This window comes from Haemorhous mexicanus, chromosome 3, assembly GCF_027477595.1.
Source record: "Haemorhous mexicanus isolate bHaeMex1 chromosome 3, bHaeMex1.pri, whole genome shotgun sequence".
NCBI classification, from domain to species: Eukaryota; Metazoa; Chordata; class Aves; order Passeriformes; family Fringillidae; genus Haemorhous; species Haemorhous mexicanus.
Genome location: NC_082343.1, coordinates 73,172,395 through 73,199,710, shown reverse-complemented (window position 1 = coordinate 73,199,710; position 27,316 = coordinate 73,172,395). Strand labels below are relative to the sequence as shown.

At 38.8% G+C, this 27,316-nt stretch overlaps 1 protein-coding gene across 3 annotated transcripts in view; it reads left to right on the top strand.

Moving 5' to 3' along the window:
• The window catches only part of CRYBG1 (crystallin beta-gamma domain containing 1), a 95,950-nt gene extending 69,700 nt beyond the window's left edge, over positions 1–26,250 (top strand). For all 3 annotated transcript variants that reach the window (XM_059842348.1, XM_059842349.1, XM_059842351.1), the window contains 14 exons: positions 1,199–1,325; positions 1,652–1,687; positions 2,081–2,223; positions 2,470–2,596; positions 2,688–2,833; positions 8,853–8,979; positions 9,158–9,190; positions 10,992–11,101; positions 11,326–11,455; positions 15,193–15,332; positions 17,629–17,752; positions 18,902–19,060; positions 21,897–22,059; positions 24,606–26,250. In XM_059842348.1, the coding sequence (XP_059698331.1) occupies positions 1,199–1,325; positions 1,652–1,687; positions 2,081–2,223; positions 2,470–2,596; positions 2,688–2,833; positions 8,853–8,979; positions 9,158–9,190; positions 10,992–11,101; positions 11,326–11,455; positions 15,193–15,332; positions 17,629–17,752; positions 18,902–19,060; positions 21,897–22,059; positions 24,606–24,694 (1,654 nt within the window). In that variant the 3' untranslated portion in view covers positions 24,695–26,250. The remainder of the gene's footprint in view (positions 1–1,198; positions 1,326–1,651; positions 1,688–2,080; positions 2,224–2,469; positions 2,597–2,687; positions 2,834–8,852; positions 8,980–9,157; positions 9,191–10,991; positions 11,102–11,325; positions 11,456–15,192; positions 15,333–17,628; positions 17,753–18,901; positions 19,061–21,896; positions 22,060–24,605) is intronic.
• The last annotated feature ends 1,066 nt before the right edge of the window (positions 26,251–27,316 follow it).

Below are 27,316 nucleotides of genomic sequence, written 5' to 3'. Positions count from 1 at the left end.
AGGATGGAAAAGGCCTTATAAGACCATCCAGTACCACCATTAACCCAAACTGCCAAGTCCACCACTAAGCCATGTCCCTAAGCACCACTACTGCACATCTTTTAAATACCTACAGGGATTGTGACTCCACCACTCCCCTGAGCAGCCTGTTACAGTGATTGACAACTCTTTCAATGAATTATTTTTTCCTAGTCTTCAGTCTAAACCTCCACAGGTGCAGCTTGAGGCCACTTCCTCTTGTCCAGTCACTACCTGCCTACTACCTCCTTTCAAGGCAGTTGTAAGGAGCAATGAGGTTTTCTCAGAGTCTGATTCTTTCCAGACTGAGCTCCTCCAGCTCCCTCAGCCATTCTATTAGACTTGTGCTCCAGACCTTTCATGAGCTCCATTGTCCCCTTCTAGACATGATACAGTCCCTCAATGTCCTTCATGTAGTGAGGGGCCAAATACTGATCCTGAAACACAGGATTTGAGGTGTGGCATCACCAGTGCTGAGTGCAGGGAGACAGTCACTGCCTTGGTCCTGCTGGCCACACTGTTGCTGACACAGGCCAGGATGCCATTGGCTTTCTTGGCCACCTGGGCACACACTGGCTTCAGTATAACTGCTGTTGACCAGCACCCCTAGGTATTTTTCTGCCAAGCAGCTTTTCAGCCACTCTTCCCCAGTCCTGAAGCACTGCTTGGGAATGTTGTGACCTGGCACTTTCCCATGTTGAACCTCATCCCATTGGTCTTGGCCCATTGATCCAGATCCCCCTGTAAAGATTTCTTACCTTCAGCAGATCATCCAACTTCTCCCGCCCAACTTCTTGTCATCTGGAAAACAGAGAGAGCACTCAAACCTCCTCATCGAAATCATTAATATTAAGGTATTAAACAGAATTAACCCCAGTACTGAGCCCTTGGAAGTACCCTGTGTGACCAGCCACAAGCCAAGGGCTTACTGAGTGTTGTGAATACAAGGCACACATTTAGCTACTGACAGTAATAAAGCTAAAGCACCTTGCTTGTTTCTTGGAGTCATGTGTCTGCAATGAAACTATACCAACTTGGGCCAGTTTATATTAGCTCGGTATCTCCCTTTAAAAGGAACAAGCATCTTGTTCCCAAAGTAAGCATATTGTCTTCTTTATTGTTCAGAAATGTTCTGGGGATTTTATGTCTTACTTTTGTCCCTCTACCCCTCTACTTTTAGATGGCTTCTTTATGAAGAACCTGGTTTCCAGGGAGTCCCTTTAATGTTGGAGCCTGGTGAATATCCTAATTTATTATTCTGGGAGAAGAAGGAAGCCTACATTAGGTCCATGAGACCCTTGAAAATGGTAAACTACTGCTATTACTTAGAAGTTAAATGACCTATGTTAATGTGTTAGGAATAATGTATTAAGGTGGTTAGATTTTTCAAGACTTAAAAAAACCTAATTCTTTTTAAAAAACTAAGATTTTTAGTCTGTAAAATTCTTGAACTTACAACATCTGATTGCATCCATCTCTGCCATTAATCTGCCATTTATTTCACTTGCACTCTTTAAGGAATATTTCACCTTAGTCCTGACTTTTTGCAAAGAATTGATGACTCGTAGAGACATCTACAAGTTTAAGTCATGACCAGCTTAATTTTTTCTTCTTTTTTTTTTCCTTTTAACAGGGTGGTCGCAAAGTTGAATTCAGTGGGGAACCAAAGGTAAAAGTCAGTATGTGTTGATTGTCCAAAGCTGTTTTACAGCACATGAACTACACGTGGGTAGATAAGTATGCTTTGATTGGATACCAACTACTGTAGTCCTTTTGTATGTGACCACACTGTGAAATACAACATCTGTTACGTTTCTGCATCCATCATATGCATAAATGACAGTATTAACAGCAGTCCAGATCATGCGGATGGGTAATCAATGCTCAAGCCCTCATGTTGCATCTCTAGTGAAAAGGCCTCTTGTAGAGGAGAGAGAGATATCCCACTAGTTGGTTTCATCATTTTGCATTCTCCCTCTATGTGCCCATGCTAAAGAAACTGTCTGTTGTCAGAATTCATCATCCTTCCTGCAATTTTTCTTTTACTTCATTTCTACTCCAGGTAATTGTTTATGAGAAGCCTTTCTTTGAAGGAAGACATGTGGAAATAGAATCAGAGGTCTTTATGCTTGATGACAAGGAATCAGAAGACAAGACAAGACTTCCACTTACATCAGTGGGATCCATGAAAGTACTGGGAGGAGTGTAAGTGTGGAAAAGGGGCATTTACCCTTCAGCTGAAGTAGTAACTCCATAGGCTGGAAGTTGCAGTGGATAAATCCAGTCCCTGTTTATTTTGGTTTTGTAATTTTTGAGTTGAGGTATACACCAGGGTTAAATTTGAAAATATTCACAGCAAAAGAATAAATATTACATATCTGTATCTGCTCCATGAAAACATGGAGTGGCACTTGTCCATTTTCACATGCAGACTCTCTTGTTGTTGTTCAGTTGGGTTGCTTATGAGAAGCCTGGGTTTGAAGGCCACCAGTACCTGCTGGAAGAAGGAGCGTATCGGGATTGGACGGACTGGGGGGGCTACGATGAGGAGGTGCAGTCCCTGCGACCGATTGTTGGTGTAAGTTCCAAGAACACCTAGTAGGCATCTCCTGAGTGCTCTGAGATGTCATGTGGCACTTTCCTTATGGTGCTCCTCTTTGTTTTAACAGGACTTCACAAGCTCCCATATGATAATGTACAGTGAAAAAGACTTTGGATCAAAGGGTTCCAATATCAACGTGTTAGGTATCATTTCCAATTTGAAAGACACTGGATATGGGCTGAGGACACAGTCTATAAATGTGCTAAGTGGCGTGTAAGTGATATTTTTATTCACTTTTATTTTAGGTATGCTGGTCTTTATAGAAATTTATGGTGTTTGCAGATGTTTTTCAGGACTCTGACTTCTATGTGGAGTCTTCAGATAAAATTTTCTGCCCTTGACCACAGAATGTGAAAAGTAAAGTTTTGGTGAAGATGTACAGTAAATCATCTTTCGTCTTACAATAAGATAAGATGGTCCCAGGAAGCATTGACTTTCTGATACACAGAGTATGAAAGCATGAGATGAGACTTCATCAAGAGAGGAAGAAATAGCTTGTTCTTGTGGTTGCACTTGTTTGAAGCATTTCAACAGCAAAATTGTTATGGAAATAATTTTCACTTTAGAAACTAGTTTCTAGGCTTCTTGCATTTGACCAGAGGTAGATTCCTTGCTCTTGTGTTTTAAATAGAGATAACTTTTACTATGATCACTAATACCTTCTGATACTAGGGAGAGTAACTGTTCTGAAAATTAACATTGCTTTTGCAGTGATTCCTGTAGGTTTAACAGTGGTTTAGTGCTGCGGTGTTGGTTTTTATTGTTTGTTTAGGGTCTTGTTAAACATATGGTTCTCAAGAGTCTGTATTAGCCCTGGCCATTAACAAACCACCTCTCAGTGGCGCGAGTGCTATCACATGCAGTTGATCAGCTGATAGACTTTGCTGTTTGATTAGTTGAGTCCATCAACTGCAGATTGAGTTTCACAGCCTTGCAGACTGTATCAAAGTACTTTGGAGATGCAAACAAGTATTAGCAATCATGGCTGCAAACACACAAAATTAACTAAAGTACCAGAACCAAAAAAGCATAAGATGTACAGTCTGTCTCCCTGCCTGGTATGCATGCAGGTGACTTGCTGGAAGCTCTGCCTTACCCAGCCACACCCAAAATCTTTCCCTGTGCTACCTATGCTTCATCTCTCTAAGTTTTGTCTGGATAAAGGTTGCAGAATCAAGCTCGGTGCATTCCAGAGGAATGTTTTCAATTTCTATATGAATGTGGTGTGACAGCAGGTTTTTTTCTGCCTGGTGACCTTTGAAGCCACTGTGCTCTTTTGTCTTCTCTAATATGCAAGAGAGATTCCTGGGAAAGAGTCATCTCTGAAGACTGGGAAACAAATTGTGGGTTACCTATCATGCCCTTCATGTAGTTGTTCTAGTAAATGTGTCTGTTGCATCTGAGATAGGAATCATACATGAGTTTGAGCATTCAAGTAATTAGGAGTGGCTTTAACACTCTGATGGCAGAGGTGGCTAGAAGTCTTTATGAACAAAACTTGTACTACAGACTCTGCTACTACTTCCGTAATTTCACCTTGTAGACTCCAGAAGATGTAATTTGTAGCAATAAGCTTTTAAAAAATTCAGATGCATTGCTCATAACAGGTGGCTTGCGCTCAGCTCTAAAGAGTCTTGTACAACCCCTCTGTTTCCAGAGAGGTTGTGAGTGTTTGGGGGTTTTGTGGTGATCTAACTAAATGTAAAAGTGCCAGAAAGCTTGAATGATCTGTGTGAAGTCATGTTTGGCAGTACAGTGCTTTATTTTAAGTGTTAACTGTCTGTTCAGGTAGAAGGTTTTTTTATATCTTTCCTTCCAAGAAATCTGTCACAGGGCAACGAATAATCCATTGAGCAATTTCCTGAGCTGTTTAGGTTGTAATGCAGATGATGACATAGTGAACTGTGACAGATTCAATAAAAGTTTGTCATAATATTTCGAAGTAACCTTCCTGGTATTATATTGAAAACACTTAATTAAAATAAGTCAAAAATTTAAGAAGCCCTCAACCTTTCATTGCAATTTTTAAACTACAGGTATCTGGGGTAAGCAGTTAGAGCAGTAAGATAACAGATGATCTGTATTTCCCACATGATTAATTTGATTGCTCTGTAATTTAAAGGGTTTATCAAAGAAAAAAAAGCTTGACACTGCAGTGCACAGATACTACGGAACAAGTTCTGAGTTCAACTGCAGCTCTGAACTGTATTGCTGGAGACAACCCAGCTCTGCATTTGTGGGGGTAACTGTTCAATTTTGGGGTAATTCAGCACTAGCTGCCTTAAAATTTCCAAATTTCTAAGTGTTTCTAAACATGTTTCCAAGCAATATTTTCATGTCTTTGCTAAATCCATTGTAAAGACATCCTGAAAAACATATCCTAAGGAGATGACGATTGACTTCTTGAAAAATTAGAATGCACTTCTTTAAAAATGAAAATGTTTTGCTCTTGAGCATTTTTTGGAGACTGGCCAAACATAAAATTCAAAAAATATTTTTCTGCCATTAGGGTGGGAGAAAGCAATCCAGGCTGCCTGAAAACAGGAGGGGCCTTTCTTCTTTTAAGTAGGGTTTGAAGTTTACTTCCAAACTGGCAGAATTTGAAGTGGCAGAAAATGGAACTATTTACTAGCAACAGGTAACACCCTTTACAAGTTCAAGCAAGTACTAAAATCAAGTGTTGTATATTTTGGTTTCCCCTCTGCTTAGAAACTTCTTCAAGCTTTTATTGAATAGTGATCAAAATCACAGGAACTGCATGTTTGAAATGTGCCTTTTCTTTATCCATAAACACACCAGACTTTTGCCAGACCTCCTGAAGAAGCTCTTGTCTTTTTGTTGATTCCCTTTGAACTTGCTGGAAGAATTTTCCCAGATTTGTTTCTTTTATGTAGTCATCTGTTTACTGTGGTTGTGTTATCAGCCTGGTTTTCCCCTAGTTTTCAAGTAATTAATCCACAATGCAGATTGGGTTGCTGCTAGAATATGTATGGATAGTGAGTGATATTAAGGAAATAATTAGGTAATGAGTGGTTCACATACAGAAACCAGGAGGTAGTAAAGTTAGCCTAGATGCACTCAGGAAGGTAACGTGAGTGAAACTGGAGACACAAAGTACAAGAACAAACCTTCACTGGGAGCTGAAAAGGGCAAGTACCCTTGGTTACCCCACTGGAGAGCATTTCAAACAAAGCTTTAACTTCTCTTTATCTCTGAACTGATGTTCAGAAAAAAATCGTTAAAGGAGTCATAAAATTAAAGCTTGCAAGTCCCTGGGATACTAAGAATCAGAGTCACAAAGGAGCATGATGGACCCGTTTTCTCTCTCCTATAAATAGAATTTTATCACCTCATTCTATCTGTTAATTATTGTACAAATCTGCAAGTGCCAGTTTGGCACTTTCTGACCTCCCTCCTAAAGTCAGACAAGGTGAATTCTGGGCTAACTGAGGGCAAATCTGATTTTTGGTCAGTTACCCATGTCTGGATTATTTTCTTAGCTGTACTTTCAGACCCTCTTTGGAGCTGCGCTTTCTAGATGTCATATGTAGAGGTTTTTGGAGAAAGATTCTCTGTGTGCAATAGTACTAACAGATTCTCTGTGTGTAATAGTACTAACAATGTATAATCAAAGCTTTATGCTACTTCTGGCTTCAGGGGCATGGATGCTGCCCAGGAGGAAAGGTCTCCAGCACTCTCCTGCCAGCAGCCTGGGATGGAGCTGTTGCTCAGCCTCACAAAGGCAGTTTGTGCATCTGAGGGTTACAAAATCTGTTGTGCTAGGAGAGCTCACTCCCTGTGGGGCAGGATGGTTGCTGCCATGCTGCAGAGCAGCACTTCAGTTTTTGTTGTGCCTGGCAGCTGGAATGTGACTCTTGCTCAGCTGTGGAGGCAATATCTTGCTCTCCAGGCCTTTCTGTGAAGTCAGAAGTTGGATTAAGGCAGTGCTCCTTCCTAGGGATAATCTTGAGGTCTGGCAGGTTTAGCTGGTACTGAATTCAGCTGCCTGTCCTTGATGATGTTATTACTACTTTCAGCAGCTTATATGGGCTTCTGAATGAAGTGGAGAAGCACAAGTATTTCACCACTAAGCCCTGACTCTAGGAACTGTTTGACTGACTGCATGGGCTGACTTGCATAGAAGAGTGGCACTTAATTATTTAAATGTAAACATGTGCAAGTGAGATTCCTTGGTTACTTCTGCATTCAGGCTTTTAGATGGGGGGAACTAAATAACTGCTATCAAGGGGCTCTTAGGAGGCTGCTGACATGTCTTACAGTTCATTTTATATCAGAAACACTTGTTTGCATAGATGTCAATTGAGTAAAACTACTGTGCACCATAGCTGTATCCTGGCACTTGAGCACTGAAAAATCTAATGAATGCCTGCTGAAGAAGTTGTTTAAGGAAACCTCATTTTCACTGCTTTTGGTATATGTGATATACAGGTATAGACACACCTGAGACATTTGAACTCTCTGCTCAATTTATTGTACATACCAATGTCTCTTTGATGAATTACTCTGAGGTGATTTTGAAATGGACCTTGAAATATGCCGTAAGTAATTAGTGTGTAACAAGTTGGAATAATTGATTATATCTGAGGCAAACCAAGAGACGTGAATAGTGATGTATGTGATTCACTGTTTGAATGTTTGCCATGGACAAATAAAGCAAAGTTCAAACTCTTGGCATATACATGTTAATGCACCTTTATTTCAGTTAGAGGTTATCCCACTACTTGTATCTGCAGAGACTCTGGCATTTGTACCTGGAATAAAACTGCAGCTTAGTAGAATCCAATTGATTGACACACATAAATTAATGGAGATTTTTGATGTTGAGAGTTATCTTCCCCTGCAGATTTTAAGATCTGTATCATTTTACTGCTTTGTGATATGAAATTTTTGTTAGTGTAGAAACTCAGTAAGCTTCTGAGACAATTGAAAATGGATTTTGGCATAACCTAGCATATACTCATTATGCACTACAGTGGCTGGCTAAAATTAAAAGCAGGTTGACTCTGAGTAGAAGTTTTTCTTGTAGAATCAGGAACTAGCAAGATGTCCTGATTCCTGCATAAATATAATGGATGAAACACAGCTGGTACTGTGGACTGATCTCATATGGGCACTCAAAAAACAACCAAACAGATAAAAAGTTGTAAGTATGGGAAAGTTTGGAAAGTATGGCAGTGAAAAGCAAGTCAAGTTATGCAGGTTATCACAAAATCAAAGGTAGTATAGATGCAGGAAGTGTTCTGTTTGGTCTTTCAGTATGGAACCAGGGTCAGAAGAACACTGTAATAGAAGATTTATTGAATGTAGTATACTATTCTTAGCAAGACTAATTGATAGCAGATATTTAACATAGGACCTAAAGACTGCAGGAGTAATTGGACATCAGAGAGATGTATGTAGTGATTTGATTGCTTTTCCAATACTTCATGTCAAAAGTTGAAAGTCTTTCAAAAAGGCATATTCTGACTGAGACAGAAGACTTGATGCAGATCTCTGAGTTTGTGGCCTATGTCAAGCACAAGATCCAGCTGAGTAGTTACAGTAACAGCTTTGCATTTAAATACATTGATCTGGTCAAATTTGTGTTGGTTTTAGTACTTAGCTTTCAAGGATATTCTTCTTGCTCTCTCTGATTCCTAGCAGGGAACAGTCTCCTCTGCTTAGCATATATGCCTGTTGTGGCAGCTCAACATCCTGTTGGGGTGTGTATGTGCTTAAACACAACTGAGCCGTAGCTACAGGCAACATTAAAAGTCAGTATTGCTACATTTACTGCTCAGATTACTCTGAAAGTTAGTTTTGTTGTAAAAGCTGTGCTCTGATCTCTGTCTGGTGTTTTGGTTGTTTGTTTTTTTTTTTTTTTACGAGAATAACTTGACCTTGGTACAATAATAGAATTGTAAAGCATCTTGAAATATTCTTACTGGAGATAACTTTTAGGATATGTGGCAGATGATGTGTCTGAACTTGTGCTTTGCTTTAGCTAATTCACTCTGATTTGTATCAACATAGTGCAAGAAGGTAGTAAAATTTGCATTGGGTTTGCACTATCAGATACACTGGTTTGTTTAGGGTTTTAACAGCATCACAATTTGGCACTTCAGAAACTTTTTATTTGTTTTTACATTAAGAGAGTAGTGAATGTACACATCTGTATATTGGAATAGTAGTGTGACTTCTACCAACCACTCTCCTCTTCTTTCTCTTTCAGATGGGTGGCTTATGAGAATCCTGAGTTTACAGGGGAGCAGTATATACTGGCTAAAGGGCTGTATCCCAGCATTGAGGCATGGGGGGGAAAGAATTGCAAAATATCTTCAGTTCAACCCATTGTTATGGTAAGGAGCTAATTTTCTACTTGTTTTGCAAGTTATGCTGAAATATTTGGAACTTTACTTTTTCTATCAAATTCAGTTTATTTACATTATTTAAATGGTAATTAATAGTAAATTTTATATGATATTTTATCATGGTTGAAATGATTTTTTCCCTTCTTTCCCCTCAAAACTTTTGCAGGATATTGTTGGAAGCGAAAGGGGTAAAGTCAAGGTAAGATACTTCTCTAAGCACATGAAACATACTGTGTTGTGTCTGTAACATGTAAATAAAGAAGTGGCTGTTTGTCCAGGAGAACACTCAAGTATTTGCATAGATGGCTGACTAGTCAAAGAGTGAAGGCTGCAGGTGGAGGAAGGCTACTTTCCAAACCTCTTGAATAGGCATATTAAGACCCAAGGAAGGTGGGATTTGATACACAATTGCCATCAGAACTTTCTTAGGGCACTGGCAATGTCTTGGTTCAGCAAGTGAGGTGTTTTGGGGTGTCAGTGATTGTTTTATAGAGCTGGAGCCTGCAGCCCTCTATGCAGAGGTGCACGACCTAGAGTCTGTTGCTGAGGTGAGGGCTCTACAACAGAGATGATGTTTTGGTGAGGCACTACAGGATAGATGTTGTTCTTGGTACAGCTGACTTAACCAAAGAAACAGGTTCACAAGGAATTAAAAGTTTTGCTAATGGCGGTTGCACTTGAAGGGAGTTGTTCACTCACAAATACTGCTGAGTTGTGCTTAAAAGTTAATGCCATCTTTTTTAATGATATAAGGGAAGGAAATGGCAAGGAGAGCTTGTCTTTTCAGTGAATTAATATATTTCTACATTGGGTTGTCTCCTTTGTGCAAGTGCTTAAATGCAGTTTTGGCAGTGAGGCTAACGGGTAGCTTTTTTCATCCTTCTTAATTTCTGAACCTTTTCAGGTTTTCTGGTTTGTCCCTGTACAAAGTTATTGTTATTTTTATTTTCATTTCAGTCAAAGTAGTGAGTATATCATGGCCCTAAAAACTAAGGAGACAATTCTTAGCTGTCCTGGTTTGCTACTCCTGATTAGTAGCACACTTCACTGGAATCTCCTGCATAGGGATAATGCATAAACTATGGGGAATAAAAATCTCAAGGCTGCTTATTTTCAGCTGTGTGCTTGAAAAATTATTTGCATCTTTACATTATGTGCCTATTAAGACCCTATCCTAAGGAAGACCTTATCCTAAGGAAACCAAGAAGTAGTGGCTTGAAGCCAGCAGACTGCATCCATTGTCAGCATGCTCCTCTTTGGAGAATGCTGTACCTGCCCACACTCCTATCTCTATTAAGAGTGAATAAAGCTGGTAGGCATGTTGTAGTGTGAATGACTTCTGTGTGATCATGGCTAATTATCCTCTAGCCAAATTACCAAGTTTGCTGCTTAGAATTTTTTTTTTTTTAATAAGGGCCAAATGTTCTGGGGGATGTATCCTCTTTTATCCTTGGAGTAGAGAAAGAACAAACATGAGACTGTGTCTGTAGCTGTAACAGGCTCATAAAGCCCATCTGCCCTGGGAATATATACCATGCTTCTTGGCATGCTGTCTGAGTTCTTTGCCAGGATTACACACCATTAGTGTTCTGAGAGGCAGGGAGTTTTCATTCACTGCGAAGAGTATGCATTTTGGAGATTAGGCAGATTGATAATATAAAAGAAAACTTTTTTTATGGCCTTTTAATAAAGGTGTGCCTATTCTTGCCACTCTTTGGGAATTTGAACATCTTTCCCAGCAGATAAACCAAGAAGCTATACTTGTTATTGTTGTTTTAATTATTTTGTGTGTCACTAAGTGATTTACAGCCAGAAGTAATTTTTGAAGTTATCTTGCTCTCTTGAGCAAGGATTCTAACACTGAAAAGGTGACAAACATAGGTAACCTAGGAAGTCTGGGTGTTATAAGTATGTTTTTATGTAATTATAGAACTAATGGTAGAGATGTAATTGAAGGTAGAATAATTAATTTCCTTAAATATGTTTATAACTTTTTAAAGGTCCAGTTATTTTCAGAGCCTGAATTCAAGGGTAACTGCCAAATATTTGAAAAAAACACAAGATGTATTGATTCATTTGCTGTGAAGTCTTCAAAAATTTTAGATGGCAGGTAAGTTATATTGAATGAATAATGCAAAATCACTAAAATGGTAAAAGTTTCAGAAAAGCAACCAGCTTTCTAACACATGAGGTGGTTTCATATATGGGGACTTAGAGAGAACAGTGCTTTGCATTTGCACATCAATCTTTCAGGACAAAACCTTGTAAATAATGCATCTGCATTTTTCTGGCACAGATGTCTTAAGAGGGAACTTCTTCTCCTTCTTTCTGCAGCTGCATAGTGTATGACCAGGAGGAATTCGCTGGTAACCAGTATGTGTTGGAAGAAGGGATCTATCCTGATCTGACAGCAATGGGTTGTTCACCCCAAGCAGTTCTAAAATCTTTACGGATCATAAATATTGTAAGTAAAACCTATTTGAAATACTGCAAAGATAAGGACAGTGATGATACCCTTTTTTTGCAACAGTAAAAATGCTAGAGCGCACATACAACAGAGGAGGGTTTGGTTGGGGTGGGGGGGGTTGGTTTGTTTGTTTTGGTTTGGGTTTTTTTCTGTGCAGTAGCAGTTAAATGTCCTAGCTGCAGTTAGTCAGGTTTTCTTGACCTCTGTGCTGTTTTTGTAAAGGAGAAGACGTTAGAGAAGGAACTGCCTGGGATGCTTGTCCTTAATAACAGCTTATAAAAGAACTTCTGTAAAGAGTCAAGTCTGTTTCCTGATAGGAGAGACCCCTTAAAATGGGTTGAGAAGGTGGTAGGACAGTGTGAAGAAATATCAGTACCACGGACCTTGTTTTTGATGCATATTTTAAAAGCAGGTCTAATTAAGCAACTTTGCATGAAATACATGTAATTATAAGACACTGTTGTTATCATCAGGACAATGGAATTTGAGTTAATCACAAAATAATGCACCCTTCTAGATAAGGTAAAGCAACACCCAATACTATTTTGCAAAATCAGGCCATGTTGTTATGTGTGGTGTATACAAACTAAACTGCATTTACATATTTTGTAACTCATCAGTGGCCAGGAATGAGTTTGCTCAAGCTTATAACCAATGATTATGATGGATCACTTAGGGAATCTGCAAGTATCTTTTAAGATCAAAGTAATTACTAGCAAAATGTGGTCAAGATTTCAGGAACTTAACGCAACATGAGGAGATAGTACTTGTTTTAAAAAAGGGGGAGTTCCCTCTTGAATTTCTTCTTTGAATTTGGCAACTTTATTGTACTCCACTGTAATTTTGGTAACCTGTCAGTGGCGTAGCAGTTGATGAAGGAGAGCTAAAATGTGTCATCCTCTTTCACGGCTCTGGAGAATTTTGATGTACTCTGTAAACAAACAACTGCAGCAAGTAGGTCTGCCTTCTGAACTCTTGGGCTGTCTAGTAGACAGATCTTATTAAAAACAATAGAATTGTTTCTAGCCAAGCTTGGTGGGTGATTGCCATGAATCAAAAATACATTTCAGTAGTTCCTGGGTTTAAAATGCTTGTTTCATTTCAGTAGTTCCTGGGTTTAAAATGCTTGTTTCAGGCTGGAAGGATCAGCTTACTTTTAAATTATTTACTATTTGTGACAGAGACTGATGTGTTAAAACAGAAATGCCAGTTCCATGCTTCTTTAAGTTCTTTACACTTGTGAAACTTGTTCTAGCCCTACATTTTATCACACTTCAGACAGCAGCACAGAGCTGCATCTGTCTGCAAATCATGTGCTGCTGCTTCCTTCTTCAGAGGCTCCCTAGCTGCAGAGAAGAGGAGAATGGGTTACTTTGCTCATTGGTTTATTAGCAAACTAGAATAAAAAGAATGATTATTTCTTTCTTACTACTTACATTGTTTATTTTTCATGATTTTCCTAAAGCTTGAGCCTTATTATTTTAGCTCCTGGTTTCACCTCTCAGGCATGTTTTGGGACTGTATTTTGGCAGTGCTAATCTTTATTCCTCCCTACCATCTGCCATTTCTATAACTTCCTTGGGATTTTTCTCTACATTTCTATACAAGAAGCACCTTTGCTATTTTAATGTCATGTTACTGTATTTATCTAGTTAAACACCCTGTTTGATGGGATGATTTTTTAAGGGACCATAAAAAAGAGGAAATTAAAGGGATAGTTGATAACACTTATAAGTGAAAGCTAAAAGGGTTTTTTAAAATAAGGGAACTTACAAAACTATATTAAGGGCTGTTTATAAGCTCAAGGGTTTTGGGGAGTTAGATTCCACTATATCTTGGTTGTGCTTGCTTTGCATGCTCCACGTGGTTGTGCTGCCGATAGAAAATAGCATTTTTCCTTCTTGAATTTGACACATGTTCTTCTTCCTGAGCATACTATAAAAAACAGCTGTGAATGTGGTTTATACTTGAACTTATCTTATACTTATCTGTAATGAGAAACCCTGTGGAATAACTAAATGGAGATCTGCAGGAACACCAGCTTGGTACAGTGCAGTACATGGGAAGAACTGACAGAAAATTCATGAGCTGACCTTGCACTTGTCACTGGTTTATATAACAGTGTTGCTGCTGAATCAAAAAAAAAAAAAGCCCAGTGTAAGGTGTGGCAGAAAATTGGAGGATTTTCTTTTCTGTTTCTGTTTTCTTTGCAGGATTATTTCTAAAGCATTGCATGAGGCTGAAAGGCTGTTGTCTGAGAAGTTGCATGTCTCAGAGGGCAGGTGCCAGTCTGTAAAAGGGCTTAGAGTTCAGAGGCACTGGGATGTCATCACAGTGTGACTGCTCCTCTGGGGCTCTTTACCTGTGGTGGTGCTGACAGTCTAACTGGTGTTGCCTTTCATGGCGGGGCTGAGCATACTCTGATTTTGGAGTAAAGGGAAAAGGCCTCTCCCGGAATTTTCCACAGCCTAGCAGCATGCGTGCCATCAGGAAGCAGAGCTCAGCTGCTCTGTGATAAGCTGGACTGCTGTGAAGGTAATGGTGAGGCTCATGCAACGCCGTCATCTGAGCCCTTAAACATCTAAAGGAAGATTAAAGAGGAATTTAAGCACTGTTAGAAATGGGTAGATGGGAGGTCTTGCCTAATAAATTCCCATGGAAGCATGCATATATGAGCTGCCACGCATGCATGGAGCCAGCTCTGCCTTGGAGGGCCTGTTTCCATGCCTGAGGCCGGATGGGAGTCTGTCGAGACTTTGCGTCATGTCAGGCGTTCCCGCTCCAGTTGATGTGTGAGTGCGCTGAACACATGCCAGAAGGAAGGAGCTCTTCTGGCTGTGGCGTTGGATTTATGCAGTTGTTGGCTGGAAGATTTGTGAGAAAGGGAGTGGCAGTGTCATTTCTGTCTATGAGTGTACACTGTAGCACCAGGACACTCAGGCTTAATTGACTTTACCCTGGGGAATTTCAAACCCTACTTCCCAGCTTCCACAGGAAGGCCTTCGTTATGACAGGTTATATCAGTCCACTACAGATACCTTGCCCCACAGAAAAGAGTCCAAAGTTCCTTTTCCAGAAGACCTTCAAATTGTATTCAGTGTTGCAGAGAGCTTCATGTGGGGACAATCCCTCTGACACCAGAAGCATTTTAACAGAGAAGAAGAATCATCTCCCCACAGCAATTTGGATGTTACAGTTTTCACTTGTCGTGAATTTTTACCTCAGTAGTATGAATCTTGAATCTTTTGTCTAGTCAGAGATTGAAGTTGCCATTACCTACTGTAAAAGTTAAAAATTAATGCAATAAGTGATAAGCAGTGCTGACAAGTCTGTCATCATTTGAAGCTGTAGAAATCAATATTATCTTACTGTCTGTTCAGCTCTTTGTATGAAAATTCCCACGAGTGGGGGTTAGTGCAATGGAAAAGAGATATGGCATTGATTAAAATGTATTTTAAAACATACTTAGGTATTGTGCAAGAAGCAGCCACGGAGGTCTTTGTCCCTGAAGATTAGGAAGCATTATGTTCCATGCAAGCAGATCCCTCGTGTATTTTGTATAAGAGTTTTTTATGACTTTTCAAGTTTAATTAGAGAGTTGAAGAGCAGAAACATTCAGGGTTTTTGATCTTAAACCATCCAGAAGAAACCTCTGAAATAAAAGGAGTACTGATCTTCACAGTCACCATCTGGAATTCCAACATCCTATAAAAGCACTTATCTTCCTTTTGCAGGAGCTGTCTGAGCCCTGCATAGCTCTTTTTGAAAAGACGGGTTTCCAAGGAAAGAAAATCGAGTTCAGTACAGAAATGTTAAATCTTCAGTTCCTGGGATACAATCCTCGAATAGCTTCAATTCAAGTCCTTGGTGGCATGTAAGTTTAAAATCACCTTTTGATTCTTTAGAATGAAGTACTTACTCAACTTTACAGGTGTAATGGAACCACAGAATGTAAAATTAGAATATCATAATGTGTGTAGTGCATTAATGCCATTTCATCTTACAGAGCATTTTCATATCCTGTCTCAACAATATATTATCACTGACTCATGTCCTTTGCTAGGAGTTAAAATGAATTTGAATAAAGCTCTCAGGGAAACTCATGTATTCTCTCATGCCATATTATAAAAATCAGCTTGGATAGCATCCTTAAAACCAACTTTTCTGCTCTTGGTTTAGGTCTCAGTCATAAAAAAATCATTTGGTTTGTGATCTGTGTTATAACTTCAAAATGTTTTTTAATAAGTCTTCATGGTCATCCTTTAACCTCTCCTATGGACACAGAGGTACAATCAGACCATGAGCTTGCCTCTTTTGGTGTTAGTAGTAATAGTCCCTTTACTTCAGGAAATGGATGAGAATGTAGCAGTTAGATTTGGTAGATGTTTTTAAGTAAGTTGTGTTGTCTAAACATACCTTTGAAGACTATGTAAAAAATAATCTGTCATGAAGTTTAAAAGCTTTTTGGAAGCATTTTTTAAATGCTTTTAAAATTTTCTGTCTTATATTCTAGGATTCCAGCAGATCTGTTAAATTCTCTTTTTGGTTTTTTCCCCTGTTGTTAACCTCTACCTCTAAGATACTTGACCCAGTTTTGGTTGTTTTTGTCATTTGGGTTTTTTTTTTTTTTTTTTTTTTTTTTTTTTTTTTTGTTTTGTTTTGTTTTAATGATAGGTCCATGTTACTGTTGCTTTGCATTTAAATGTGTTCTTTTGAACAAGTAAATTTCCACGGTGTGTGCTAGAGAGATGCTGTTGGTTAGCTTAAGACTGCCCTCAAGTGGATAGCTTATAAGCCAATCTGTAGAGTAAATCATTTTCCCCATCAGGATAAGCTGGTCAAAGAGTTTCCTTAGCACACTGAACTGAACTTTGAAACAAAGGTTGTAAGAAAAGGTACATGTTTGTATTGTGAAGCCTCTAAAGGTTTCAGCATCTTTCACCATAACCACAATATGGTTGATTCTCACTGTCCATAACATGAAGTCAAACATCAAGTTATTGATTCCAGGTAATGGAATTGTGAATTGTGTATGTTTCCTTTCCAAGAAATATATGTGAGGGGGTTTTTTTGGTGGGTCACTGGAAGCATAGAATATGATATGAAAATTTGGGTTTCATTATAGCAGTGTCAGCTGCTGAAATGTGTCAAAATACAGGGTTTACAGCTTCCTTGCCCCTACTGCCTCCCTTATTGAAGAGGATTTAATCTTCTCTTCCTTTTCTAAGAGACCTCCATTTATAATTCCTGAGGATAGATGTGTGTTAGGCAGTGAAAGAGCACCAAAATTAAAGTGAGTTTGCTTCTGGATGGAGAAATCTGGTGACAAATCAGTCAGAGGAGGGAGGTAACCTGAAAACGAGCATATTTGCGTGTTCATGTACTCAAACCCTCATGGCTACTGGACAGTCCCAGCACATCACTGTGAGAAAACTCTAGAAACTGTACTGTATGGCAGCCTGTTTTGAAGCCCAGACATAATTTGCTGGCTGTGCCAATAATGGAGAATCAGAAGTTGGGTTCTGACAGATTACACTCAATGTGTGATTTTAAGCATAGTTGGATGCATGTAAGGGAATGCTAAACAAGTTTTTTCTATGTGCAGTCTTGCTCTGTCTCTTCCCCACCCCCCTTACATGTATTTGGAAAGAAGAGAGATGTTATGAAATAAAACCTCTATCAAAATACCCAAGAGAACTTCACCCTGTTGCAGTTTCCAGCATTTTCTTGTTCCAGTCTGCATCCATAGTAGTTCTTTCTCATGTGAACCAGGCCTGTCCAAATTCAGATACACAAACCAGCTTGTTCTGCACCTGCAGCAATGTAACATTTACAGCATATAGATCTATGCTCTTTGAGGAGTCACAGTGCCTCCTGAAAACAAATGGTAGTTTAAAGTTGGGTTCTCCCAAGAAAATGCTTTGCTTCATTCAGCTTGTAATTTTTAAATAATAGGGCTCTAAAATTAGAACTCCTGTCTACCCATCTCAGTGTGGCTGACCTAAATCAGGATGTCATTTTATTATTTTTTAAGGCCTGTGACAAAGAAGGTAATTGGCTTTCCAAAGCTAAACACTACTATGTTGTGGGACAGATTTCTGTTAAACTCATTTATTGATTCCAGAGCAGAATTTGGCAGTTAAAACATTGTCTTATTTTTCTCCTCATAGATGGATAATTTATGAACACAGTCATTACAGGGGACGTCAGATGTTGTTAACACCAAATGAAATTCCAGATTGGTATAAAACCAGTGGCTTTTGTCAGATAGGTTCTCTGAGACCTTTACTGCAGGTGAGTGGGCTTTGACATGACATGTCAAGCACTAATTTATATCTTGTCATGGGCTTGGGGAGATATTATGCAGTTGTAAGCAGCATTACAGCCTTGTCACAGGCATGTGACAAACTTCAGCATTGGCAATTGTGTAAAGAAATCCAGAGTTTTGAGTGTAATAAAAGCTGTTTGAATATGCTACATGGCTTTGCAGTTACACAGCTTGAACTGTTAATTAAGCATCCTTTAAACCAAAGTACAGAACACAGCATATAAGGATTAATTAAGGATTAATAAATAATGGCTATAACTGCTATATATAAATGGTTTTAAGTTGTTTCATAACTAGCACCCAGACTGGTTGCTGGCATAGTGTCTGTACTATCTGCATTATTTATGGAACAACAAGAAAATTGGTTAAAAAAAAAAGATAATTCAGTTCGTAGTGATTTTGTATTGATTTAAGAGGAAAAGTCCCTCCTGGTTTATTATTTGGCAGAATAATTTGCAAATCAAAATTTATTCTTTTCATGCACTCTTTATTTTGTTCTACAAATATGTTTTGTTCTATAAATATGTATAATATTTTGTTCCATGTGATCTTGTCCAATGGTGCAGCAGTCCTGGGAGCATTAACATTTGAGGTTCTTGCTGAGCCATATTTCATTGGAAAAACAGCTTTTTCTAATTCATAGGTTACTTGTACCTGCAACCAGCTTCATTTGCTTGCTGTCATAGCTTTGTCTTTGAGTAGCCTTAAGCAGAATTAGGAAAAATGCATTTTGACTGCCCTGCTGAGAGCTTGTCTGAACAGAAGTGTTCATGTGTAAGAGGCCACACAAGTGCACCCTTAATGAAAGCTAAGAGCATATATGGAATGGAATTAGTTCTGCTCTGAATTAAAAATTTTTAGCTTTCCACTGTGTGCTGATTTCAGTGCATAGGAAAGCCTAAAACTCTCCATGCAGAGGGGTGAGTTCTCACAGCTTGTCTTGTCCAGATGTTTATGGGCTTCTGAATTATGTTCTCAAATTAAAAAGTTAAGCTTTCAGAAAGAAAGAGGGACGTTTGGGGTTCGGCACTGACAGTAACTACTCTGAAGTTAACTCAGAGCAGGATGTGTTCTCTGCTGAGATTGTGGTTTAAGAGTTCTTTTGTTTTGTGCAGAAACGTGTGTACTTCAGGCTTCGAAATAAGGAAACAGGAAAATTCATGTCAGCTGATGGCAACCTAGATAATCTGAATCTTCTCAGAATACAGGTTGCAGAAGATACAGACTCAGATGATCAAATCTGGGTTTATCAGGATGGATTCATAAGGTGTCGGGTAAGGTTTGAGTTCAATGTGAATTTTCTCTTTTCCACTCCTGTAGTAGGGCTTTATGAATTTAATTCCTACTGCAGCATCTTCATTTATTTTATAGGCTTAATCTGTTTCAACTATAATGTAATCTTTCTGTAGGGAGTTGGTTTTTGGGGGTATTGTTTTGTTTTAATCAACTCTGGCTATTTCAGGTGATACAAACTATTTGTATGATACTTTTTTTGATATAATTGAAATTTTGAGAGAAAGTATTGCAAAAGTATCAAAGCAGGGGAGACCCTTCCTGATAATTTTTTGAACTATGCATATCTTGCAGTAGGACAGTTAGTGTAATGTAGGTTGGTATTTGTACCGGTTTAGAGCAAATTTAGGAGGAAACATACGGTTAAAAACACAAACATCATAAAGTCACCCTAGGAGAATATCCTCTTCTGCATTTAAGCAAACTTAAAGATAAAATCCCATTCTTTTGAGCCATTAGGGGTGGGTTTTTTGTTTTTGTTTTGGGTTTTTTTGTTAGTTTTCTGGTTATTCCCTGTATTTGTCAAATCCATCCTTTTTCCTTTCTTCTGTACAAGTTTCCAGATGAAGCCCTACTTTTCTCACAGTCCATAAAATTAATCATGTGCAAATTGTCATTGAGGTGAGCAGAGGTATGCACAGTTCATATAATGTTTAAGCATGAACAGTCTTCGGTAGGGACGCCAGCCAAAAGAAAATTAAGTTACTTTAATACTGTTAAACAGCTTAACTGCAAAGAATCATGTGAACTTTTTCTATAGGATTGTATAACTTCAAAGGAGCCATTTATAACTATGTCATCTATGCTGGAGGGAAGAATCTTACTGTTAATAAGCTATGGCATTGTTCAGACATGTTTACAGGACACATGCAGTTGTAAAAGGGATTTATGCAGACAGCAAAATGATGCAAAGTAAGCTAAAAGCTTTAATATGACATACAAAAGACTTCTAGTTTGATGGTGCTTCTGAAATATGTCAACAAGTTTTCATAGTGAGACAGTGTGGTATTATATGGCTTTGGATAAATGCTCCTGGTTTTTGCCCTTTTTCTGTATCTCATAAGGCAGTTTTTCCTTGCACAGAAAATACACGGCTTGTGCTGTATAGCAATCAGTGCAGAGTGCAAGCTGGCAATATTGATCTTAAGTGACTGAACTCTTGGAGAGCTCTGCCATCTTTCTGGTGAACGGTAGTAAATCAATTTTGCACAAACCAGAAATTGGGTTTTACCACATATTACAAAGAAAACTGAGCTGCTGGGTGGTTAACTACCTGCATGGAGGCAGACACAGGTCACTGGAAGAACCTGCACCTTCCTTCAAGCTTAGGTCATCTCAGTGACTGAGTCAGGAGATGTGACCTTGAGCTGTGCCTGGGGTTTTAAAGGAAGTGCTGTTTCAAGTATGTGGGATGACCAGTAAGCAAGATATGAAAGTCATTCTGCTCTTTTTTCAGAAACAGATATGAATGCAGGTCTCCTTACTCTTCATGAGTTTCATGGAGACGGGTGAAGTTCTGGCCTAGCAAACCTAATGTCTAAGCTCAGAGTTTTCCTTGTCCCACAAGAGAACGCTTCAGATACAAGTGAGAATTTCACAACCAAATCAACTTTCTTTAATTCTAGGTTATGACAGTCAGAAGTATAACCTTTTCAAGAAAAAGTGCTTTCAAAAGTACTTGTAAAATAATTTAGGGCCATTTCAACAATGACAGATGAGTGTTCAATCTGCCACAGAAGTGCATTCAATAGTTAGAAGGCACGGTATGGTGATCTACTGAAAATCACTGTTTATCTAGAAAAATTAACTGTTACTTAATAATACAGCCTTAACACTCTTTTGAAATAAGCTTCATTTTTGCCAGCTCTTTTTTTAACCAAGAAGACATTTGCAGATGTTTGGAATCAAGTAATACAAGTAACTAGGAAAAGAGTGTAGAACAAAGAAGCAACATTACTGTGATACCCTGTGAAATTCACACACTTGATACTGTGCAGTTATGTCCTCTTTATGAAAAGGTTACTGAAAAACTAGAAATGTTTGGGGAAAAAATATGTTCAGAGGAAATGGAGAGCCTTTATGCAAGGAAGAGACAAAATAGCGAGGACATTTTAGCCTGCAAAGGGTACACTTTGAGGGATGATGTGCTTGAAGTCTCTGCAAACATAGCATAGACAACACATCCTTTAAAATAATCCAGGGATGAGGAGCGCATCAAATAAAACTAGTTGCATATCAAATTATTTTTAATTTATATATATTTTTTAAAATAATTCTAGTTAGGATTTGGAACTGCTTGCCACAGTATGGAAGGGTTAAAATACACAAGGGTGTTCACATTAAAGGGTTACTCTGATCTTGGTGGGTAGTGACTAATAAATTCGCACACGGGACAGAAAATGAGCCTTAAAGATTCCAGCATGCATGGAAAAGTCTCTGGACAGGCAATTGCTGTAGCCTGGAAGAGATAACCAGGAACATACTTCATACAAGAGTACCGTCAATGTAATCTTCCGTGGTATCAATGTAATCTTCAGTTATTGGCCACTGCTATAGACAGGTGCTAATTGTTCCTTTTGATCTGATACAGCATAGTTATTTTAATGTTCCCCTGTAGTAGAGAGTGTCAGCATAAACATAAACAGGAACAAAAGAAAGATGAGTCTCGAGTTTGGGGCAAAAATGGATTCCTGGAGGGAAAGTCATTCCTAAATTCTATTCTCAACTGATGATCTCTCTCTGATTTGATAAAAAAAACAGTGGACAATAGAAGTAAAGCCATTCTGAGTAATTGCTGTTGCCTTTCTGATGACACAGATGGCAGAGGATTGCTGCTTGACTATTGTTGGAAATCTTATAACTCCTGGCTCTAAACTCGGTCTGTCATTTGAGCGGAATGAAGACAAACAATATTGGCATATTAGTCCCGATGGCAGAATTTATAGCAAGATGAAACCCAAGCTGGTTTTAGATATCAAAGGTAAGCAAATGTTATCTCATTACATTGGCTCTTAATTACATGGTATTTGCAGTGGGATACACACTAAATGTGCCTATAAATTAAGGATGGTGCTTTAGTTGCTTTAATCTAGAAGCAAAAAAGACCCGATCAGCTAGTTTGACCTCCTGAATTATACAGGCCCTAAGACTTCATTTCATTTCTCCTACATATATTTAGTAACCCACAGTACTTGCTTATCTTGTATTCTCAGTGTCCACTCGCTATAGATAGCCTCAGTTAATTTTTGGGCAATGTGAATATGATTATTTAAAATGGTGAAGCAAGAACAACCTAACTTTTCATTAACTTTAATTTCTGTAAGTGCAAATTTTCTTACCTAGTAGTTGTCGATGCAATAGCCAAAGGATATTAGGAAAGCAAAGACAGCCTTGTATTCTGATGTGATTAGATGCAAAAAGGTGGAGTTCTTTTGTTTATTAATGGCTATGCCTATATGGCAAGTGTGAGATTCTGCCATAGCAGCCTGGGGTCTGTGAGCACTTGATGTGTATTTTGGAGCCACTTTTGTCATAGTAATTTTATTTGTGTAGATACTGTTTCTGAACTGTGTTTTCAGAGCTTCAAAGAAGGTCTAAAAAAGTAGCAAATTGAATGATTAGCAGAATTAGCATAATCAGATGTTCTTACATAACTGCTTTTTTGGGTGAAGGCAGTAAACATTTTCTGTATCTGTTCTATTCTATTAATTTTTTTAGCTGTTTTAAAATTGATTTTAAATTGATGCTGTGACATTAATTATGTCAATTACAACCACCACTACCCCCCAGAAAAATCCAAACCAACCAGAAAAAATAGCATAGTCAACAGTCAGCTCTTTAGAAGTAAACAGGACTGAATGCATGGAATCATAGAATATCCTGAGCTGGATGGGACCTATGTGGATCATCAAGTCCAACTCCTGGCCCTGCAAGGGACAGCCCAATAGTCCCATGATGTGCCTGAGGGCATTGTCCAAAAGCTTCTCAGACTCTATCAGGCTTGGTGCTGTGACCACTTTCCTGTTCCAAACAAGCAGAAATACTACTGCAATGCCTTTTCTTCAGTTAATCATGTTAAAAGCAATTATGTATTCTGCATTTTTAATTGAAGAACTTTACAATGGATAGGCCTGGTCGTGGGAGTATTGATGCACTCTTAGCTTTAAAGCAAAGTAAATCTGTACAGTAAATACAAAGCAGTAGATACATTTAGCTTTTATTTGAGAAAGCCTAGTAAGAACACTGCCTGTTTCTGCCAACTCTGCCAATCCATTCCAGACCACAAATTGTGCCTTAAAGAATTCCTCAGTAAATGAATGCAGTTGTGTAACTGTGCAGTTGCCAATGCCACCTTGTGGATAAACTGGCATAGCACAAAGCCTTGTGCAGAGCACCGTGCTATCAAAGTAAATAGTCTCTCTATCCACTGGAAAAAAATCCCATCTTGTCCCATTTTAACATGTTTAGATTCTATCAGACACCACTTAAAAACAATTTTTGCACTCACAGTGGTAACTGAGCTACAAAAAAAAACATTAGCTACATAGGTCAGTATGTTAGACTCATCATAAGCTTTCAGCTGCCAGGCTTGTCTTTTGCTCAGTCAGGGAGGGTGAGGCAGTGGGGGTACAGAACAAAAAGACAGTGTCCATGGGAGTGTCCTGGTGCTTTGTATAAATGGTTGGCACAGATGGCTACTTCCAGTGGGAATACCACCTGCTTTGCAGGTGTGTTGTACTGCAGGAAATGCACATCTCCTACATTTCTGCAGTACATACTAGATCTGAGGGAAAAAACCATGAATTCTGACTTTCAGCTCCAGTCAAATGTGTCTTTGCTTCCCAGTTTCTTAAGTTAGAATATCAATGGTGCTCTTCAATGAGAACATATTTGACATTGTACTGCATAAGTAGATTAAGCTCTTCTAAGAAATGTTTCTATTTTGCATTCAGATACATTCAGCTGCCAGTGGAAACAGCTGAACATTGGGTGATATATTTGTGCATGGTGACTTATAATTCATCTGGTCAAAATAAAGGATTATAATGGCAAGAAGTAAACGAGTGCCAGACCTTGTCTCTGACTTGGTCACGTGTGTATTGTCTGTTAGCAGAAGGACTTCCTTCATCATCTAAACATCTTCACTCTGTTTTTAGAGCCAAGTGACAATTGACAATTGTTGCAGGAAAACTGAATAGTCAAATGTGACTTCTGGGAAGTGATAGTCTGCAAGGAGCTGCTGATGACTACACTGCAGTGTTTCTTTCCTTTTCCATCCAGGCTGAAAAAGATGAGAAACTGAATTGCTAAAGGGGTGGAGAGAATAAGGCAAACTGATCTTGATTAATTCAGAACCTGTTTCAAAATAAATCCAAAAGGAGGCAGTGATGAAAATACGTTTGTCTTCTCAGAGTTATGGTCAAAGATAAATTGTCTACACCAGCTCTTACAGAGCTTTTCTGAAACCTAGAGTATTTGTCTCTTATTTCAAAGATAACGTCCCCTCTTTGACATTTCTCTCTCCAGGAGGCACACAGTATGACTGCGACCATGTTGTTGTCAACACAGTCAGTGAAGAAAAGTCAACGCAGTGTTGGGAACCGCTGGTTGTATAAACCCAGTGAAGCAAAGATGATGTTTGAATGGGCCACTGTTCTGGACACTGGAATTGGCACTGCCATCTCTGAAGGATACAGGATCAACGATGAGAGTTTTATCTTCACAATTTTAGAAAGAACAAGTAACAGAATTATTTCACCTCCCTATCCAAGATTATTTTCCCTATAAAAGCTTGAGTATCTCAAAACCTTCCTTTTTTTTTTTTTTTTTCTTGTTTTGTTTTAAAATCCTTACAATTCAGTGTTGGATAGAGATTTGGTAGTTTGCCTCAGGCTAGAAGGGAACAACTGAGAGAGAGAACCAGTGGGGAGAGACCACATGGAGTTACAATCATGTCAGTAAGTAGTTAACCCAGAACAGTCAGTAAGTGCAACTTAAGACAGGAGTGCAGTGTGTATATGGGTATAGCAGCTTGGACCTATGGCTGTAGTATAGAGAAATACTCACTATGGGAAATTAATATATGTTTGGTTCACTGGAACACACTTATGTTTACTGAAAGTTTAAAGACTGCTAGTACAGCACATCCAAAGATATTTTAACATGTGGCTTCAAGTATAGTTAGTATGCTAACATAGTAAGTCCTAAATTAAGAAAAAAGTCTAGATTTTCTCATGTATAGAGGATGTAAAGTAGCAAATATTTTGTTAGAAAAAGAGAGGGCTGGCTGAAGGATGCATTGCAATGTGAAGAATTTGCCCATTTTCTAGGCTGCCTAACTTCTTGAGTTGTGGGTATTTTTCTTCTTTGCCAAGACATATTTGTACCTTCTAAAACAGTTTCAGTAAGTATAGTCTTACTGAACTCCAAAATCGTATAGGAAACAAGAATTCTTAGGGAAAGAATTACTGTAGATGACTGCAACAGCCTGTAAGCACTGTGGTTACTGAGTTTTCCAGCCCCTGCCTGTTGGGCTTACCATGGAGAATGCCCAACTCCCAAGTGTTTCTGGAGATGTTGAAAAGCAATGTTAGTGGTGGACAGAAGTGTCAGACTCCTCTAGGAAGGGGCACAGCCAAGCCTGGATATGTGCCCAGTCACAAGGGCTGTGCCCATTCCAAGTAAGTGTTACTGGTTTAGTAAAGAGCTTGTGACATGTAGGATGTTCTGATGACTGCAGGAGGTCCTTCTATTGCTCTGCTTTGAACCTGGTCATGTCAGTTTTCCTTAATAATGTTGGCAAAAAGGTAAAATACAAACTCTGGTACTATGCTGCTGTGTTTTGTTCTGGCTTAGACCAGTATTATTACAAGCTGCTCCAAGGAGCATCCAGGCCTTTGTCTTGCATAGTAAGTCTGTTTAACATTTTCATTACTATTGTATTGCCTCAAAGGATACTGGTGCTTTTGCTATTAGCACCCTAGAAGAAGTGCCTTACTAATTTTCTTCCTTTTGTAAAGAAGCACTGAAGTTTTGTTGCTCTGAAATGTGCTGCTTTTAGTCCTTAATAGAAAATATGATGTTACTGGTTCCAAACAGTGGTACTTTGTCATATTGATGTGCTCTTGCTATATATAATATAGCATTTTACAAATAAATTTAAGTTAGGTAATGTTTTTATTGAAATTCTTTTTAAAGGTAGAAGAATGACATTTTACAGTTACTTTTGCTTTCATCTTGTGCCCATCTCTATCCATAATTCCTATGCACCAGCCAGCCCCTGAGGAGTGACTACATGGTGTGGAATAGCTGCAGGCTCTGAGGAAGGGGCAATTCTTCTACACAAGAAGAATCTTCTGCACATGCTTGTGAGCATTTGTGCACAGGGCCACCATTCACACAGCTGCCACTTCTGTCCCCTGGTGGAAGCATTGCATGACATGGTTTGTGCCTCACCACAGCTGCACTGCAGTAAATGGACAGCTCTCACTTAAGAAGTTGCCACTTTTCCTTCAATCCACCTGCATAACTGCAGGGGGAGTTACTCCATAGCCCATCTCTGGGAAAATGGCAAGTTGAGAAACAGCCAACCGGACACAAACACCCCCTCCCCTCCAGCACTTCACCAGCACTGATGAGACACAGCAGGAACAGGGACACAAAATCATGTCTACCCTAACTGCACAGACTCTGCAGTCAGCTGAATTTGGGCCAGGAGTTGGGCAATTAGAATAATAAGCAGTTACAGATTGATTTTGTTCCATGCTTCTATTTAGATTAGCTGTGTCATGAGAGAGTTGCCATAACAAGATCAAAGTATCAGTCTTGAGACAGTGATGTTACCATTTAATTCTAAGAATGAAATAGCTTGAGTAATAATCTACATTAGTGAAGGTAAACAGAAGTGGGAAAGCCAAGGAAAAACAGGACAGGTTTCATATAGACAAGTAGATAAGAGTGTGCCTCACCATTTCAGGACTTAGACCTGAAAAACAAAAGCTCCAAGATATAAAAAAGAAAAATGCTGCAGACTGTTCCTCTTATCCTAAGAGTGAGGGGCTTTCTGCAAAATTCTCAACTACATTTTTAACATTGTTTTCAGGTAGAAATGCTTAAGAGACATTAGTATATCTTGTCTGCTTAGTAACAGGCAGCATATGAAGGAAGCAGAGGCTTTTCTAAAACAAGATTTATAAGTTATGCATCCTGTATGAGCTTTTAAAAAAAACTCACTACAT